Raw genomic sequence first — 17,970 nt, 5'->3', positions numbered from 1 at the left:
TCAGAATTGCTATGATCTATGTTTACACAGAAAAATTCTGTTGTTTTGTTAGTGAGTTCATCACAAATCTTGTAGTACAATCACTCGCGTTTAAATTTAGTCGTAGAAAAGTTAGGCTCATACAGGTGTTGAACAGATGGTGAAAAACAAGGAACTTTATCGAAAGATAAATTAACAACCTGACCAAATTTACTGTAATTGGATAATTCTAATTCATTATGTTTTATACCTAGTGAATGAAAACCCCAAATAAATTATTTTCTGTAAAGACGTGGTGTATGAATAATTTCTGTTTTTAATTTAATATACCATTCCAATTTTTGTCGGGGGTGGGAGTGGGGGCTTTGTTTGGGTTCACAGACAAACTGATTTTTGGGAACCTAACAACAGAGCTAAATGATAAACGTGATGACTTCAACTTTTCAACCGTCAACTTCCCTTACCTATAAAGCAATTTATACCCATATTATGGGGTTTTCTCTCAGTTGATTCGATACGCAAGAGCATGTTCCACTTGCAATTTCTAATGCTAGGTAAGTTAGTGACAAATATACCGGGTATTGATGAAACAAGAATATCAACAGTCATCATTTCGCAAGTTCTATGGTCGATACAACGGCAATGTCAGCAAATACAATCTATCATTATGTCAAATAATGCTGCATGAGGAACATTTGCATATACGTATTGTTGGGCCATTATTTACACACTGACTTGTCTACATTTTCCCGTTATTTCGGAATTCCCGATCTAGACAAAGAGCAAACAGATATAGCGTGACAGAAGTAGGATGCATGCTTACTCCTCCATTGCACCTAATCCCATCCCTGATACTTTATATGTCTGTGTTGGTCCTGCTCCTGATTTGTATTGTTCGAATTGACTTTGTGGTTTGATTTCTGTTTGTTATTGTTATCTCCATATTTCACTCACAGGTACTTGTGGAAGTACCCCCCCCCCCCCCCCCCCGATAAAATTGGAATATTTTTCAAAAATTATATTTATTACACTTATTCATCATGTGTACAATATTGAAAAATCTCAAAACCCCAAAACAATTGGACAAAAAAATCATATACATTATAAGGGAGAAATCTTTCTCTTCTCTCTCTCTCCTCTTCTTCTTCTTCTTCTTCTTCTTTCTGACACAGTGTATACATGTATAAGTGATATATACATGTAAAAGAAATATGAAGGTAACGAGCAGTAACAAGCCCCAAAATCCATAGGAACAATACAAATTGAGAATATAGCAAAACATTTATATTAACATTGTTTGAAACATGAGATGTTGGCTTAGGTGTCATGGATGAATTATCATCCCCTATTGATCCAGGTCACACGCATCATGTGCTCCTTGTCATTCATCGGGAAAACTGGAAAAAAAAATAATGGCCTAACAATTTTAATTTTAACGAGGCCGTGTTCAATTCGAGTGCGCATGACTTAGCGCAACTTTTTAATTTCGTGTAGTCGTATATGCAACAGTACACCTTTCCCAAATATTGTAATTTTAATACAAAATTAACATTATCTGTAACACCTACTGGTCCGAAAATGTGCTTTTACGACAATAATGAGGAAAAACGCTGAAATGGCTGTAACGACGTCACTGTTTTCTGATTTTGTAAGCGATGCATGACGCTGAAGGAAGACACACAACTAGCTTTTATGTTCAAGACGTCCATGGATATTATACTAAAAACTGTTAACAGAACATCAAAAGAAACATTATAGCAATCTAAACATTCTAATTCTTTTACCAAAATAATGCAACTGCACAGATAATTTATCTGGATCGATATATATTTATACCGCAAATGGAAATTTTAGAGGTATTGGGTATTGAAAAATAAACTTTGTAAATAATTCCTAGTCCAAACTAGATGGTCAACTTTTTTTGAAATTTCACACTTTGGAGACTTTTTATAATAACTTTCATATACTTGACTGAAAAAAGAAATCTCTGGGGCAGAAATACAAAAAGATATGGGGGAAATGTGATACTGTATACAGGGAATTTTTCGCCCCCGATTTATTTTCGCCCCTTTCGCCCTACCCTCATTTGGGCGAATTTAAAACGGGGCGAATTCAAAGAATACAGTATAATTTCTTAAACAAAACTATGACTGGGCGAATTTAAAACGGGACAAAATTGTTTGCAAGTGTGAAAGGGCGAAAATAAGACGGGGCGAAAATAACCCTGTATACAGTAATTTGGCGCTTTTCCAAATAATTTCCATAGGGTCCAATAGTAAGATTTGACAACTTTTGAGATGGCTCCCTAAGAAATCGGGATGGTAAAAATTCGATTTTTTAATCTTAAAACAATTAATATAACAGTAAAAATTAATTCGAGAAAATTTATCAAAATCTCTAGGGTAGAAATAATTAAACTCGGCCTCGTTAAATATCAGTTCACCTTAACAATTGATTGTATTTGTTAACAATATAATTGCACATGTATCGACCATAGATTTTGTGAAATGTTGACTTTTAATGAGACTATTAATGATTATCCTTGTTTCATCAACACATTTGTGAATTGAATTTTTTCGTAGGTAGAGAATACTCTTGCGTATCGCCTTAACCGGGAGACTTGCAGATGAGTATAATTATGGTTTTTGCTACATGAATAAGGGGAGCTATGAGGATAGAAATGTTGGTGTTCTAGTCAAGATTCTGAAAAATTAGAAAAATTACAACTTGCAGCGGCAAGAATAGTCACTGGTTTAACTTCATTAGCATCGCGAGATTCTCTCTATTTTTAAACTGGCTCACCAGGGAACCACTTGCTGTAAGACGAATGTCCAAAGTAAGAACAAATATGTATAAAATATATTATAACATGGTACCCGGGTATCTGAAAGAAATATTTCCAAATATTCGATCACACCAATCAAATTACGTCACAAGACAGTCACAAAATTATTGCATCCCTAAGTGTAGATTAAATATATATAAATCATCATTTGTTCCAATGGCAATAAGGGAGTGAAACTCTTTGTCTCTTGAAACAAGACAATCTACTACTATAGGTTCCTTCAAAAATTGTGTAAACTCTCAGAGAACACCTACCCCGTCCTTTTTTACTTTTGGTGATCGTTACTTGAGTGTAATTCATACTAGATTAAGACACAATTGTGTTCTAAATAAAGACTTATTTAGGTGTAATATGATTGACAGTCGATTATGCACTTGTGGAAAAACAGAAGACGCATATCATTTCTTTTTCTCTTGTGCGAAATACACTGCCCCAAGAAACGACCTGTTCAATGCTATTTTTAGAATGATTAACTTACGTATTGTAGTCACTCATGTTCTGTTATGGGGAGATAATTCGATTAGTATTTCTGAAAATGAAAGTTTATTTTCCAAGACTCATTTTAGAGATCTGGTCGTTTTTGAAAGTATTTTGATTCGTTTGTACATACTACATCAATTTAAATTCTGTAAATGCATTACCTATGTTAAAAATCTTATTGACCTTTGGTTCCAGTGTAAATTAATATTTGAACAATACTTTGTGTAATTAATTGTTATAAAGGCGAGGACGTTCTAAGTATTAAGTACTTGTGTCCAATCCTTTTGTTGTAACATCTTAACAATAAAATATGTTCAAACCAGAAATGTTGGTCATCATTTTTATCATTAAGTTTTGTTCCTGGTTCTAATAATGTCTTTTCCTGCAAAATATCCAAATATGAAACAAATTTATCAGGTTCTATGGTGTGTTTTTTTTAATTTCAAATTCAAGGTGATATTTCACTGAAAAAAAAATAACTAGTTGAGGTCACTAAGAAGATTAGTAAATTCACTGTCCATACAATCACTACAGTAACCTTAAAAGTAGTTTTACTAGGTATTGGACATGGGTAGATTTACTAGATAACATTAAAAATTTTAGTAAATGCAGATTTTATACTCGGTAAGTAACTTTGTATAGCTTAGTAGGTATCTTTAACTTAGTATTTCTCTCAGTGATCGAATCAACGTGGAAAACATGCATGTTTATGAATGAAAACTGGAAAATGAATGCTTTTGATTAATAAAATGTCATCGATTTATCCTAATGTTTTAAAAATTGAAGGTGGGCAAAAGATTTTTTCTTCTCGTGTAGAAATTTTAGAAGTAGTTGTCCATTAGAAATTTAAGCATTTATTTTAAGATAAATATTATCTTGTACTCGGGAATACTTGCATTCACAATTAAGAATGTTTTTAACACAATAGTTTTGCAAGTAATGTCATTGGGGTACCTTGAACTAGTAATGGTTGGATGTTCAACTTCATGTCTTTAATTCTTGAAAATGTTAAATTGTGATTATAGAACTAATAGAATTAATGTCTTCATATATTTTTGAAATATTAAGAATTAAAGTCAAACTGTGGACTCGTAAAATTGAAAATGATTTTCAAATTTCATGAAAATCTACTTAGAAAAGAAAACTCTGAATGATAAAAGATAATGATCCAATATGCGAATAAGAAATTCAGTTTAATTGACTGAAACAGATAGATTGCTTTTATTTTTTTTTCTTTCTGACAGTTATAAATATTTTCACAATTAAGCTTATTCATTAAATAATTTGAAAAAATACCGAGGATATCGGTCAAAATGCATTTAGTTTAAACAAGATAGAACGTGTTCTTGTAATTACTTTCTTTCAGCTGTCATATAGTTTTCGTTATTGTCCAACTAACTCAGTTGTAATGCAATTTAATTTAGTTCAATGAAATATTATCCAGTAAGAGAAGTCTAGAGACAGAATAATTATTAAGCTATGCCTCTTTTTGATGATTTTAAAATCACATGATTATTTTAGCTTTGAAATGCGTGTATATAGTTTTAAAATTATTTTATATAGTTTTCAAAAAAAAAGGGAATTTACAACGTTCTCTCAGAAACAGGTGACCGTCGTCGATAATTCTTCCGATAAGAGATGAATTAATTAGTCTCCCCCAAAATCTCCGCAATTAACATAGAATATACAAAATGTATACAAGATATATACACATCGCCAAGCTCCTCGATATGTACAATGTACTACTCGTGTCTCTTTCACTGCGAGATATCAAACATCTTCAATCATGGACCAGAGACTACCATGCCATGATGATGGGAAGTCCCCGGTTCGACCCCGTGTCTGCAAACATTTCTTTTTTTTTTCTCAGATTCACTCTCTCAACAAAAATTATTCGAAAATGCATTAATGTGCAAGACATTTAGCGTTGTACTTGAATTGGCGGAAGTTTCACTCCGCGCAAAAAGAATACACTGCCAAATGTAATTAATATACATTTATTCAGTACAGTAAAAAGTTAACATCGTTGAGAAAACCAGAGCAAAACTTTGATGGGTTTAGTCTATCTTGTTACGTCTTCAATTTTTATAGTTTTTACGCTTAGAAGACGTGAAGACGTATGCAAATTAAATATTGACAGAGATTTGTTTATTTTCTGTTTCAAATATTACAAGACAATTAATAAATATATAAGCTACATCCAGATCTGAATTTGAAATTGATTTTACTTTTTAATGATCATCTGTCTCATATATTACAAAATGAGATGCTCACATTTATTCCAATTCCAAAATTGGGGAAAAGACGAAAACAATCCTATAAAAACCATTTTCATTCAGAAACGTTCATAGCTGCTGTAAAAAGGGTATAAATCTTAAAATATACATGTAACGTATGCCTATAGATCTACATTGTACCATTTTAAACACCCGAACATAACAGTTACAGTTACATGTAACTAAACTCGATGCCGAAACTGACATTGTAAGTAGATTTACAGGAATTAACAGTAATATTTTGATCATAGCTATGATGACGGAAGATTAGACCCAGAATCATTTTTCGTTTGCACTAAAACTGCAACAAAAAATCGAAATCTGTCGAACTGCTGTAAAAAGAGCGATAAGCCATTATGAGGACTGAATTTCAATCGGGTTCATTGTTCATTAAATTATGTACATAAACAAGACCGACAGTCACAGTCGGTAGCATTTCTGCTGTCCGCTAGGGGAAGTTAACGAACGATAACTGGAAATCAGCGGAAGTGCTGGTCCTGTGTTTACCCGTGCATTTACAGACACACACCACTACGGTGTTCTTGTTTCCTATGATAGGATATTATCTGGTAGGTGACATTGTCTTTATAAGTAAAATTTAATTTCTTCAGGTATATGGTGTGATTACTCTATTATGTTTTTACAGTACAGTTCATTAAATTAAATGTAAATTATTTTTTTTCTAAAGACGTCTAACATGTTGGGCTCAAGAAAATATTATTTACATATGTTTTTCTACTTAACCTATCTCAACCTATGGATTTTTAAGTGGGGAAATGTTTACAAAAGTTATATGAAAAATCACAAGTTATATAAATGAAGCGCTATTAGGTAAAGATTTTTTTGAAATATAGAAGTGGTATTTTGTGCTGCAAAATTACCTCCCTTTCCAATCAGCTGTTTATTGTTTATTTCAATATTAGGCCTATATCACATGAAGTATATATAGGAACATTTTACAATACATATTTTATGTAATAATTTGTGATTGTATTCAGACTAGACCAACAAATTAATTATCTTCCATACATTCATTCTTTCTTCATTTCCTCCCATTGCAGAATTTATTCATTCAAGTACAAACAAACACACTTGGCCTTACTATATCCCTTCCCACTCCAATGCAAGGGTGTTAAAAATTAGTAATAAAAATGAGAATCTGTGTCAATTGAAACTATGTCAAATCTTTAGGTATAAAACCTTAACAATATTTTCTGTATTTTTGTAATCGTCCAAAATAGTTATCAAAATGTGTATCATTCACTTTTTTAATTAATTCAGCCAGTTGCCTGTACTTTAAAGATATTAATATTGCACAGGAAAATACAAATTTTCAATTTTTAATAAGTAGGATTTTTATATATTTTAAAATCTCAAACTTTTGCATAAAAAGATTTTTCTTTTGCCAGATGTAACATCAAATGTCTTCTTTTATGATTTGCATTTTTTTAAAATTGTAAATTACAATTTATTACAATGTTTTTATACAAAAGTTTTTGTGAGGAGAATCAGTCAGCGCAGGATTTTCCGCACTATACTGATACTAATTGTTTGCATCAACTTTTGTATTATTACATGTATCTCAGTCTTTTTCACAAAAACAAGCCTAGCTCATAAGAAACATAAATTTTAGCTCTTTCCTATTTGATGTTGCACTTTATATATAGCTATCATTCATTGATATTTAGCACTGATGGAGGAGAAACATTTTATAAAGATAAAAACATTGATTTGAGCCATTTAAATGCACCTTTAGTCTATATCATTTGTCTTCAATTCTTAGAATCTGCCTAATTTCTTACAATACATTGACTTTACCTACAAAGTGATGGAAGCTTAATTTGGACTGTGTTGGTAAATTGTTGTAAACAAAATCAGTCAGCGTGGGTTTTTCCGCACTATACTAAATCTTATTTTTTGCATAAACCTCACATTTTTTCTTGTACCATATCCTACAAAAGTAGGTCCACATAAATAAACAGTTTGCAGCTCTCCCTAAAAGCTGATGCAATTCAAGAAAATATATTTTTTTATATTCACAACTCAAATGAAAGGATTTACAAATGTTAGAAGCTTCATTATAACTTTTCCACAATCTTAAAAAGTCTTAAACAGCTGGGAAACTAGCTTTCATTTACCTCAAATAACTAGTATTTTTATTATTATAGACTCTCTTTAAGTTCTCCCTTTCTTATAAGTAAGTGTCAGTAAGTGCTGGCTTTTATGCAGCATACTGATTTAAATATTTGTAACAGTTGCTTTGATTTAAAAAATTTAGTTCAATTGATATGTACAGTGTTAAAAGTCCTTTAAGGCAAACAAAATATCAGAATCCCATGTGATATAATTTTTACCTGTACATAATTACGTATGTTGCAATTGTGAAATTCACCTCTCTGTTGAAGGGATTTGCACATTTCTGCATGAAATGCTATATGGAATCTACACTTCAATTCATACTGGATTATAACAACATGGACCTAAAGTCATTAACAATACACTTCATGCTGGGTATAGACATAAAATATCTTTTTTTTTAACATTAATTACTGTGGAATTACACTTTCTACTGGATTGAAAACATGGAATATCTCCCATTATCATCAACTGACTCCTTCAACTTGCATATTTATTGTATAACACAGTGACACTATTTTTGGACTCACAAGTCTACACCATCTTCATCTTGGATTATTATTTTTCGGATTATTATAAAAATGACTTCTACAAGTTTTCCTCATCAGGGAAAACAAACTACCTCTGAAACAGAATTATGACATCAACCTTCAAGAGTCAGTATATACAGTGTACTTGATGGAAATAAAGAAACAGACTATAGATAGAGTTATCCTTCCTAATGGTAATGTTTTTTTTTACTTTATATTGGATTACCTCCCGTAGAAAATGGTAGGTCACAGCTTCTACTTTTGACGAGGTAGGGTGTGCATGTGGTTATTTTAATTTCTACAAAACAACCAATAAAATGTCGTTTCATATTTACTTCTAAATGCAGAAAGGAAAGTAAAAATGAACATTTGATCTTTCAATTCTTCAATTTATTTTTTAGGGAGAATTGCTACAGTCGGATTTTTTGTCACTTTCTTCTTTTATTAGCGAAACAACATGGTTGTAGGCCTATACATTGCATATTTACGGGTTATCATCCATTACTAAGCCATTAATTTTGCCAGGGAGTGAGCTTCACCGAGGTCACCGTTACGGAGGTAAGAAATCAAGGAAATTTTACGTTTTAGAATAGGTAACTGTTTACCATGTAATAATAATAAACAATATCACCAATGTTCATGATTATTTTTTTTTTTAGGCCCATGAGGAATCCACAGTGAAAGAGCTCTAATATCTTCCATAAAATTGACTTAAACAAGTGTCATGAGTATGGAGGAATCTGGTCAGAATGTCAAAGATGTGAAGACCTCTCCAAGACATGAACTGATTTTCCAAGATATAACAGTATCCATGGGAGAGAAGATCATTCTTGACAATGTATGTGGTGTGGCACAGTCAGGGAAACCGCTTTCTATTATGGGACCCAGTGGTGTGTTAATATTCTATTCATAGAAAAATAAAGTTTTAGGATGATCGATAGGGCCTAACTGTGGCTTAAAGACTGTTGAAGATCCATGAGTAAACAGAAAAATTTAAGATGTTAAAAAAAAATATTCATCAATTAATTTATTAAACATGCACCGTATAATTTTATGTACGTTTTATTTCTCTGTAAATATAGGTGCTGGGAAAACAACCTTACTGAACACCTTAGCTGGAAGAACACCTCTTACTTCTGGGACAATAACTCTAGATCAAGAGCATATTGGAAAACAACACAAGAGAAAAATTTGCTATGTTCTTCAACAAGATATTTTCTTCCCAAACTTGACCTTAAGAGAGACCTTAAAAGTGAGTTTTAATAAATCTTGTTTTTTCTTGTCTGTATCTGTATACATTTTGCATTTGATTTTATTTATATAAATCATTAAAAAAGCAGTATTTTTAATATTTTTACTTTCTTACCTGTATTCCTGGCTATGTTCGGGTACCTGATCATGTCTTTCCTTTAATTGTTCTTATTTTATTTTTAAAATTGTTGTTTTTAATCATACTTGATGCAAATCTTGGCTTAGGCAGATTTTCCATATTTGTTTCCACAGTTTGCAGCCATGATAAGAATCTCAGATAAAGTCAGCTATGAAGATAAAATGAACCAGTTGGATGACGTTGTGGAAGCCCTTAGTCTGAAGAATTGTCTTGACACAAGTGAGATCGCATTAGATTTTTAATAACTGTTAGAAGTTCATAAGTACTGTAAATTTCTATTCAAAGAGATGTTGGGTTAAGTGCTCCCTACATGTCATTTTGCTCTGCAAGTGACTTAAACATGTTAAACAATAAAATGCTTTCTTCGGTTGTTAGTACAGGAATGAATGTCGCAGCTGTTGCAGAAAAAATACATAACCTGTGTAAGCGGGTTATGTAAATTGTTTCTGCAATAGCTGCAACATTCATCCCATACTAACAACCAAAGAAAGACATTTTATTGTTTATATTTATATCTGTTTAAATAATCATTTAAGTAGGATTAAAAAGATTAATTATTGTATTATTGATACATTTGTCTTGGAACATTTCATTGATGGAACAGCCACTGATCAATAAATCTGTACAGATGATATGCCTAGTGTTGTTCATGCATTGATTAACAGCAATGAGTTTTCTTAAGAGATAAAGGAGAAAATATTCAGTGGATGTAAATATTTAATAATACATGTACAGTCAAATATTGTTATCTTAAACTTTTTTAGACCATGCTTAAAAAAGAAACTCTGAGTTATGGTTATCAGGAATCTCGAGATAAGATTAAAATATAGAAAAAGTGGTTGAAACTTCCAGCACACTTAAACTTCAAAAGTAAGCATGGTATTTGAGATATCAGGGTAAGAAATACCAAAGTTAGTTACACTGTATGTTAATTAACATTGTAGTGGTTGGAGGAGACATGATGCCAGGACTGTCTGGTGGGGAGAGGAAGAGAGCCAACATTGCCTGTGAAATCCTGCCTGACCCCTCCATAATACTGTTAGATGTATGTATACTGTATAGAATTGTAATACTTGTATAGAGTGTGTATCAATGAAATCCTGGTTGATCCCTTCATAATACTTCTAGATGTATGTACAGTATCTGAGTATAGAATTTGAAGAAAAAAACTTATATAGAGTGTGAGGCAGTGAAATCCTGACCGTTCCCTTCACAATACTATACTGCTACATCATAGATGTATGTACTCTGAAGAATTATAATAGTTGTATAGTGTTTGCCTTTGAAATTCTGACTGTTTTATGCATTATTCTGCCTGACTTATTCTCCATAGAATTGTAATTACTTATGAATATAGAAAGTTTAACACATAATTATGGACAAGTGCACACAGGTGTTGCAATGTCTCAAAAAGCACAAATGAAGATATTCCTTACTCTGCATAAATTTGTCATATTTCTTTCTTACATTCAAATGCCACAAACATTGTTATGATATTTGATATCAGTGATTTTAAAAATGTAGTAAATGATATTAAAGTAACAGATTAACATACATGTATAAATTTTAGGAACCTCTTACTGGACTTGATGCCAGCACTGCATATAATCTGGTGAAAATGCTACAGACTTATGCCTCTTCACATAACAAAGTCATCATAGCAACAGTTCATCAACCCTCCTCCAAACTCTTCTTCTCCTTTGATAGCCTCCTTTTGATGTGTGAGGGTCAGGTAGGTCAAAGGTCAAAGGAATATGAATATTGAAATTGAAAAACATGTAAAACCGTCAAATCTTAAAATTAAAAAAATATGTATTTATACTTTATTCAGTCATTGTCAGGTAATAAATATAAATATATTTGGAGAATGTCCAAAGACTTGCAAATTTTCAGCAAAGAATTTTTAAAAATATTTTTATGGAAGTAAAAATCATTATTTAAACTTTTAATGTTTTTTTTTAATAGAATGCATACTATGGTAGCACAGATAAAATGGTTGACTACTTTGAAAACATTGGTGTTGAGATTGCAGAAGGATTTAACCCAGCAGATATAATTTGTGAGTATTTCAAATTAGTTTTTTGTTAAGCAGAAAATTACTTAATTCTTATTTCTCATAGAGACCAAAAATTCAGCCACTACCTATTGATTTTATTTTTCTAGTGGAAAAGATGAAGGACTGTTCAGATACAAAGACAAAGATATTAGCAGCTGCCAAAAATGTCAGGTGAATACAAAGCTAATTCTGAACCAAATGAAACTTAAGTGATTTGGAAATTCATGAGTTTATTTTATGGAAGTCTTCTCACAAACATTTTCTTTCATGATACTTGTGTAACTGTTCCAGCAGAATACAAGAAGACTGGCCTCTTCATAACAAGTCTGATTCCTTTACATATAATGATCCTGGGTCTCCCACAATGCTGAAACCTCCACAGAATAAAACTAAGAAACCATCTTTCTGGGTCAATTTTTCTAAGGAGAAAAAAGCCAAGTCTGATGAAGATGGTAAGGGTCCTTCAGTATTTATTTTTAAAATAATCCACTATTTAGGTACACGTGCACACAGCAAATGTTCAGAGATATATTTTAATTGTGTCTGTAATATGTTATATTCATTTATTTAATATTTCCAGTACTTATTAAGTAAGTTGTATTACATGTATATTGTTGTAAGAATAAAATTGAAAACCATGTTAAATATATTATATATTTTTTTGTACTGTTAAATGTTATACTGAGGATAATTAAATTTCAAGAATTTTTGAAAACAAAAATTCTATTTTGTTTTTAAGAACCAGGAAGTGTACATGCTAGTTTGATGGATCTGGATGAGATCTCTGCATTATCAACAGACAATGATAGAAAGTGGCCCTCGGGATTCATAACTCAGTACACCTACCTCACTATACGGTCATTCCAGCTGGCCAAATCTCGACTTCTGGACCCGTCCAAAATTGTAGAACATGTCGTTATCTGTTTGATTTATGCCCTGATCTGGTTCCAGCTGCCGAGGACAGAAGAAACTGTGCGGGATAGGATGGGTGCTGTAAGCTGAACTTTTAAGAGATTTCTGCAAAATTTAAACACGTTAAATTCTATGTTTTTTACTTGAACTAATATTAAATTACACAAAAAATTACCGTATATACTCGCCTATAAGTCGGTCCGCCTATAAGTCGGTTGTATATTTTGACGTAATTTTGGTGGGATTTGCCATTGACTCGCTTATAAGTCGGTACAATTTTTTTGCCCAAATCTGGTAATAATTGCAAGTAAATCCATCGATGTTTTATCCTGGTTTCAATTAATATTTTTCGAAATGACACTGATGTTTAATCTTAAATTATGAAACATAAAAGAAATGCCACTTAAAATACAAATAAAATTATTAAAATATGTAAATACTTGTACTTTATATATATAATCTAAGAATACATAAATTATCTTCCATACTCCCAGATGCTTTCTTTGATAATCGTCGGAAATGCAAATGAGATACTACCTTTCAGCCTCCAGAAAAATACCAATCTTTTTATGACTCGCCTATAAGTCGGACATAGAGTTTTAGACCAATATTTAACTCTTAAAATACCGACTTATAGGCGAGTATATACGGTAGATAGCTTGTTTATATCTTGAAAACTGTACTAAAAGGTATGTTGAAGAGATATGCAAGTCTCAAACAATTTTTTCTTCTTGTAATTCAATGTACATGTACCTCAATATGTGTATCTCATATATCATGCATGTATCAGTCAAACCTAGACCTGAGATAACATTTGACATTTGAATTAATGAAGTTTAGCTATATCTCAAAGGTAAACATTATTTGTATTTTAAATACATGTGTTTCAGATATTTTTCATTGCCATTCATTGGGGATTTTTGCCATTATTTGAAGCTGTATCAAGTTGTAAGTAAACATTTATCATCTGGTAAATTAATGGAAAAAGCACTCTTTTATGTATATCATAAGACATGTTAAAAGATTTTGGACAAAAACAATAAAATTTTTCTTATGCATGGTGCACAGACTTACAGATTGAATATTTAAAGAGGAATGCTCCTTTAATACACTTGTACTAGTAGATGATTTTTTAGGTATTGAATATATACAGAGGAATGCTCCTTTTATATACATGTACTAGTAGGTGATTTGTTAGACATTAAGCTTACTTTGAAAAGTATGTGATTCTCCTTTTTATTTCATTTTAATACTTGAAGTACTGTCAAAAAAGTGAAGTGATACCACCAAAAATTTAAAAAAGGAGATTTTTTTTCCTCTAATTTGGACTGTATTGAAATTATCAGTATACATAATTTATACATGTAACATTATATACATGGCACGCCCCCCCCTAAAATTTTCAAATTATGATATGACTAATATTAATAATGACATATTTTGGTACATAACTAACCAATAGCACTATTATTGTGCCTGGTTTTACTCTTTTAAATGCATGAAAACCCAGGAGCTTCCGGGGGCTTCACCCCCAGTGCACCCACCATGGCTTCGCCCTGGACCCACTGGAGCCTTAAGGTGGCCCCAGACCCCTTGCCTCAACAAATTTATCCACACACACCCCCTAATCACAATCCTGTATCTTCCTATGGCATAGATTTGAAGTACAATGTGTGTTTACCTGTAACTACTTGGTACAAAATGTAACATCTTTTAATTTGAAATTTGAAGATTAGTATATGTAAATGACATTAAATGACACAGATTTATATGTTTATCTATATTCTTGATTGACAGTTCCCATGGAGAGAGTGGTCATCAACAAAGAACGAGCATCAGGCTGGTATAGGCTGTCTGCCTACTACTGTGCCAAAATGACCAGTGAGCTCCCACTGACCCTACTACAGCCACTGACCTTTATAGGAGTCAGTTATTGGGCCATTGGGTTGAATGGAATTGAAGCATTTTTTGCCACCATTGGGACGGTTTTCATAGATAGTATTGTAGGACAGGTAAATAAAAATAATGTTTTCAACTACCTGAAAGGAGCTCTATCCAAAAGACCCTTCAAGGACACCATTGTAATCAATACCAGTTAATGTGTTTATTTACTAAACAGAATTTTTTCTTGAAAATTTCATAAATTTTTTTTTCCTTTGTCTGAAAAAAAAATTAATTAATATAGAAAAATTTCTTATCGATACATGTATAAATTAACTTTGTCCATTTGCAGAGTATTGGACTTTTCCTGGGAATTATTAACACTGAAATGAGACAGGCTATCACAGTCACCATACTCATAGAAATGATCATCATGTTACTGGGTATGCTCTTTTTTACTTTACCCATTATATACTGGTAGTACATGTAATTTGAATCTTATAACTAGAAACACCAGTAGCTGCAGAGCTGTAGCTTACTGGTCGAAATAATTTTGGTGGTGAACCAGAGAGCTACACTTTGAAAAAATATGCAAAATTTATTGCCAGAAAAAAAAAATCAATATTAATGTTTCTGTGATACTATAAATGTATTACATTTGGCTGTGTATTCTTTCTAGCACCTTATGCAGAAAACAATATCTGCTAATTCAAGTACAATTCTAAATGTCTTGCAAATGGAGCTATAATTAGGAACATAAGTAAATGCACTAAATCAAATTTTTGCCTTTTTTCCATGTTGCTACATTTCTGCAGCTAAAACAATAGTAAGTGGAATTTAAGGATGATTATCCAACAAATCTTCTGATAATTTTATATATATGCAGTGTTGTTTTTTTCTCAGCTGGACTGTTTACAAGAAATTTGCCCTTCTGGTTAGATTGGATGAAGTACCTGTCCTTTATATTCTATTCCTACAACTGCCTGATGTATCTAGAGTTCAACAATGGCCCTCCCTTGGAGTAAGATTTAAATCATATTTCAAGTCATCACTCTTCAATATGAGAAATTTTTATTTCGTTTTCATTTCAGTACACTATTTACTTCTAAATGGTACATGTACATAAAATTTGAAGCAACATCGTAGATTTTGCTTTTTCTTGAGTCTTTCAATAAGTTCATGGGGAACATTTACCCCGAATATAAAATGAATTTGTCTAAAATACAATATTTGTGTGTTTTTACCCCCCAGCTGTCACCGGGGAGGGAATGGATCAGCATACCCAGTCTGCCATGTTGCCAACACTACAAAGATTCCCTCCCACCAGGTGCTGGAGCACTATGACATTACATGGGAATTCTGGCAATACTTGCTGCCTTTGTTTGGTTTCGCCATTGTCTTTCGCAGTTTGGGGTATATATGGCTGCGGTTTGTGCAGAAACCTCACTGACATGAAGTTCATTGGAAGAGAATCACATATCTGAGGTGCTATATAATCAAATTTTATTTTTTTTTTATGAATCTGGCAAAGAAGAAATGCTAGAAAAAATGTTCAGATGCTCTTTGTATAAATAAGAAACTTTCCATCTGGTTTTAGTAATAAGTAAAAATTTCAAAGCAATTTAAGTAATTAGTAATTTTTTAGCTATCTGTGGTGATAATTAAATTTTTAAACAGTTTTAGTGATAATAAGATTTTATATCCTGTTATTTTTTAGTAATGAGCTTACTTTCCAGCTATTAATGTACCGGTATCTCAAATAAATCTAAATCTTACTCAAGATTTTATTTTCAATTGAACTGCATGTCTATCGGTAAACTATGATATATTTTCCTTTTCTTGATTTACAAATTTGAGTTAGATACCTTAATGATATATTGAAGCTGTAGAACTGTAGTTCGCTGGTCTGAAAAATTGGGATGCCTGACCAGAAAGTAACAGTACCACCAATTGGAGAAATTTAAATGCATATAACATGTATTATTATGCACAAAAATGATCTTTCGCAGCTTAATACATGTATATTATTAAAATGGGGCAATTTTTTGTTTTAAATTGAATTATGTGCTTCAAGGCATTCCACATGCAGAGTTTATGCTATGATGCCAAAATTCAACAGGTATATTTTTTCAACTTTACATATCCTTTACTCATGTTGCATATGATAAGATTTTATCAAATATATACATGATTATATATTTTTTTCATACTGATTATGAATTGAAAATGCATATCATCTTTATTGATTAATTTTTATTTGGTCAGACTCGAAATATGCTTATAGAGATTGTGTTAATACTTGATTGCAGATTGGTACATTTTAGCCATATATATATATATTAATTAGAATTAGTGCATAATGAAACATTGTATGAGATTATCATTTGTGAAAAGAATCAAGTTTTTATTCAGAATTTGAATTTTGATGTCTTATTTTATTTACAGATTTGTATTCAAGTACACTGTATTATACATTATTTTATTTTAATATTTCTTTTATTCCTCTCCTTTTTTTCAAAGTATTTTATCTTTGAATCTCAATGCATAATCATAACCTGATTAAGTGCCTATTGATGTAAAACATACTGTATACAGGAAATGTAAATTTTAGAAATGCGGCATTAGTAGACAGCTGGTAACTACATGTAGTAACTTTTTTAAATATAGTATATATATATAATTTATTTTTAAAAACTTGAACAAATAATTATTGGGATATCTCAATGCATCAATGTATTGTGACTCAAAAGAGGTCTTTTTTCACATTAATACAATAAACAAATTATCAAGGTTTCCTCCTTCCTCAAAATCAAAAGAACAATGGGGGAGAAAGCAGCAAATGTATAAATGATTTTTTATATATTGCAAACATTTTTTTCTTCTGAAATTCAATGTATCTTCATCATGAAACATTGAGATAATTGTAAGCAGTCCCAGATATATATGAACATTCTAATGTTTATATGAATTGATATTCCATTTGTCTGATATAATAGAAAATTATTTTATTTGTGTTTTATCTTTGCATGTAGTATATTTAGTAGATACTCAAGAAGAATTAGGATTATATCTTTGTTTCATTGAATATTTACACAGTTATTAAATTTAATTATTTTATTTTTTTGAAACATTTTTTGTACAAGTGTACATGTATTAGTTTCAATAAAAAGTTAAAGAAAATATTTTCAAAGTCATTATTCAAACTTATGTTTGAAACTTCAACCATGGTACTTTCAAGTAAAAAGATTATTATTTGAATATTAGTGATAAATTTAATTGAAAATATCATATTTTTTTACGCAGAGATGTTCTTTTTGAATTTGAAATATCAAAAATCGTAAAAAAAAAAATCCAAATCATATCTGAATAAGTGTAAAACGATACTTTATTTGTACTTAAATCTTATCAAAACAATATTATTAATGTGTTAACAATTAACTGTCAAAAATCATTTGAATAACAAGCGAATTTACAGTATCTCTGTG

At 31.3% G+C, this 17,970-nt stretch overlaps 1 protein-coding gene across 1 annotated transcript; it reads left to right on the top strand.

The window, feature by feature from the left end:
- The first annotated feature begins 8,683 nt into the window (after positions 1-8,683).
- On the top strand, positions 8,684-17,599 carry LOC134275923 (uncharacterized). The gene is made up of 15 exons (XM_062758199.1): positions 8,684-8,804; positions 8,906-9,136; positions 9,329-9,498; positions 9,750-9,855; positions 10,581-10,681; positions 11,207-11,368; positions 11,602-11,695; positions 11,800-11,863; positions 11,987-12,144; positions 12,432-12,685; positions 13,495-13,552; positions 14,402-14,616; positions 14,838-14,928; positions 15,389-15,506; positions 15,737-17,599. Exons 2-15 carry the CDS (start codon positions 8,971-8,973, stop codon positions 15,933-15,935), a joined length of 1,956 nt encoding a protein of 651 aa, XP_062614183.1. The 5' UTR covers positions 8,684-8,804; positions 8,906-8,970; the 3' UTR covers positions 15,936-17,599.
- Positions 17,600-17,970: the final 371 nt, after the last annotated feature.

Source organism: Saccostrea cucullata, unplaced genomic scaffold (assembly GCF_032062105.1).
Source record: "Saccostrea cucullata isolate Sc308-1 unplaced genomic scaffold, CSIRO_AGI_Scuc_v1 ctg139, whole genome shotgun sequence".
Taxonomy (NCBI): domain Eukaryota; kingdom Metazoa; phylum Mollusca; class Bivalvia; order Ostreida; family Ostreidae; genus Saccostrea; species Saccostrea cuccullata.
Note: the sequence above shows the minus strand (reverse complement) of the source record. Positions and strands in the feature narration are given on the sequence as shown.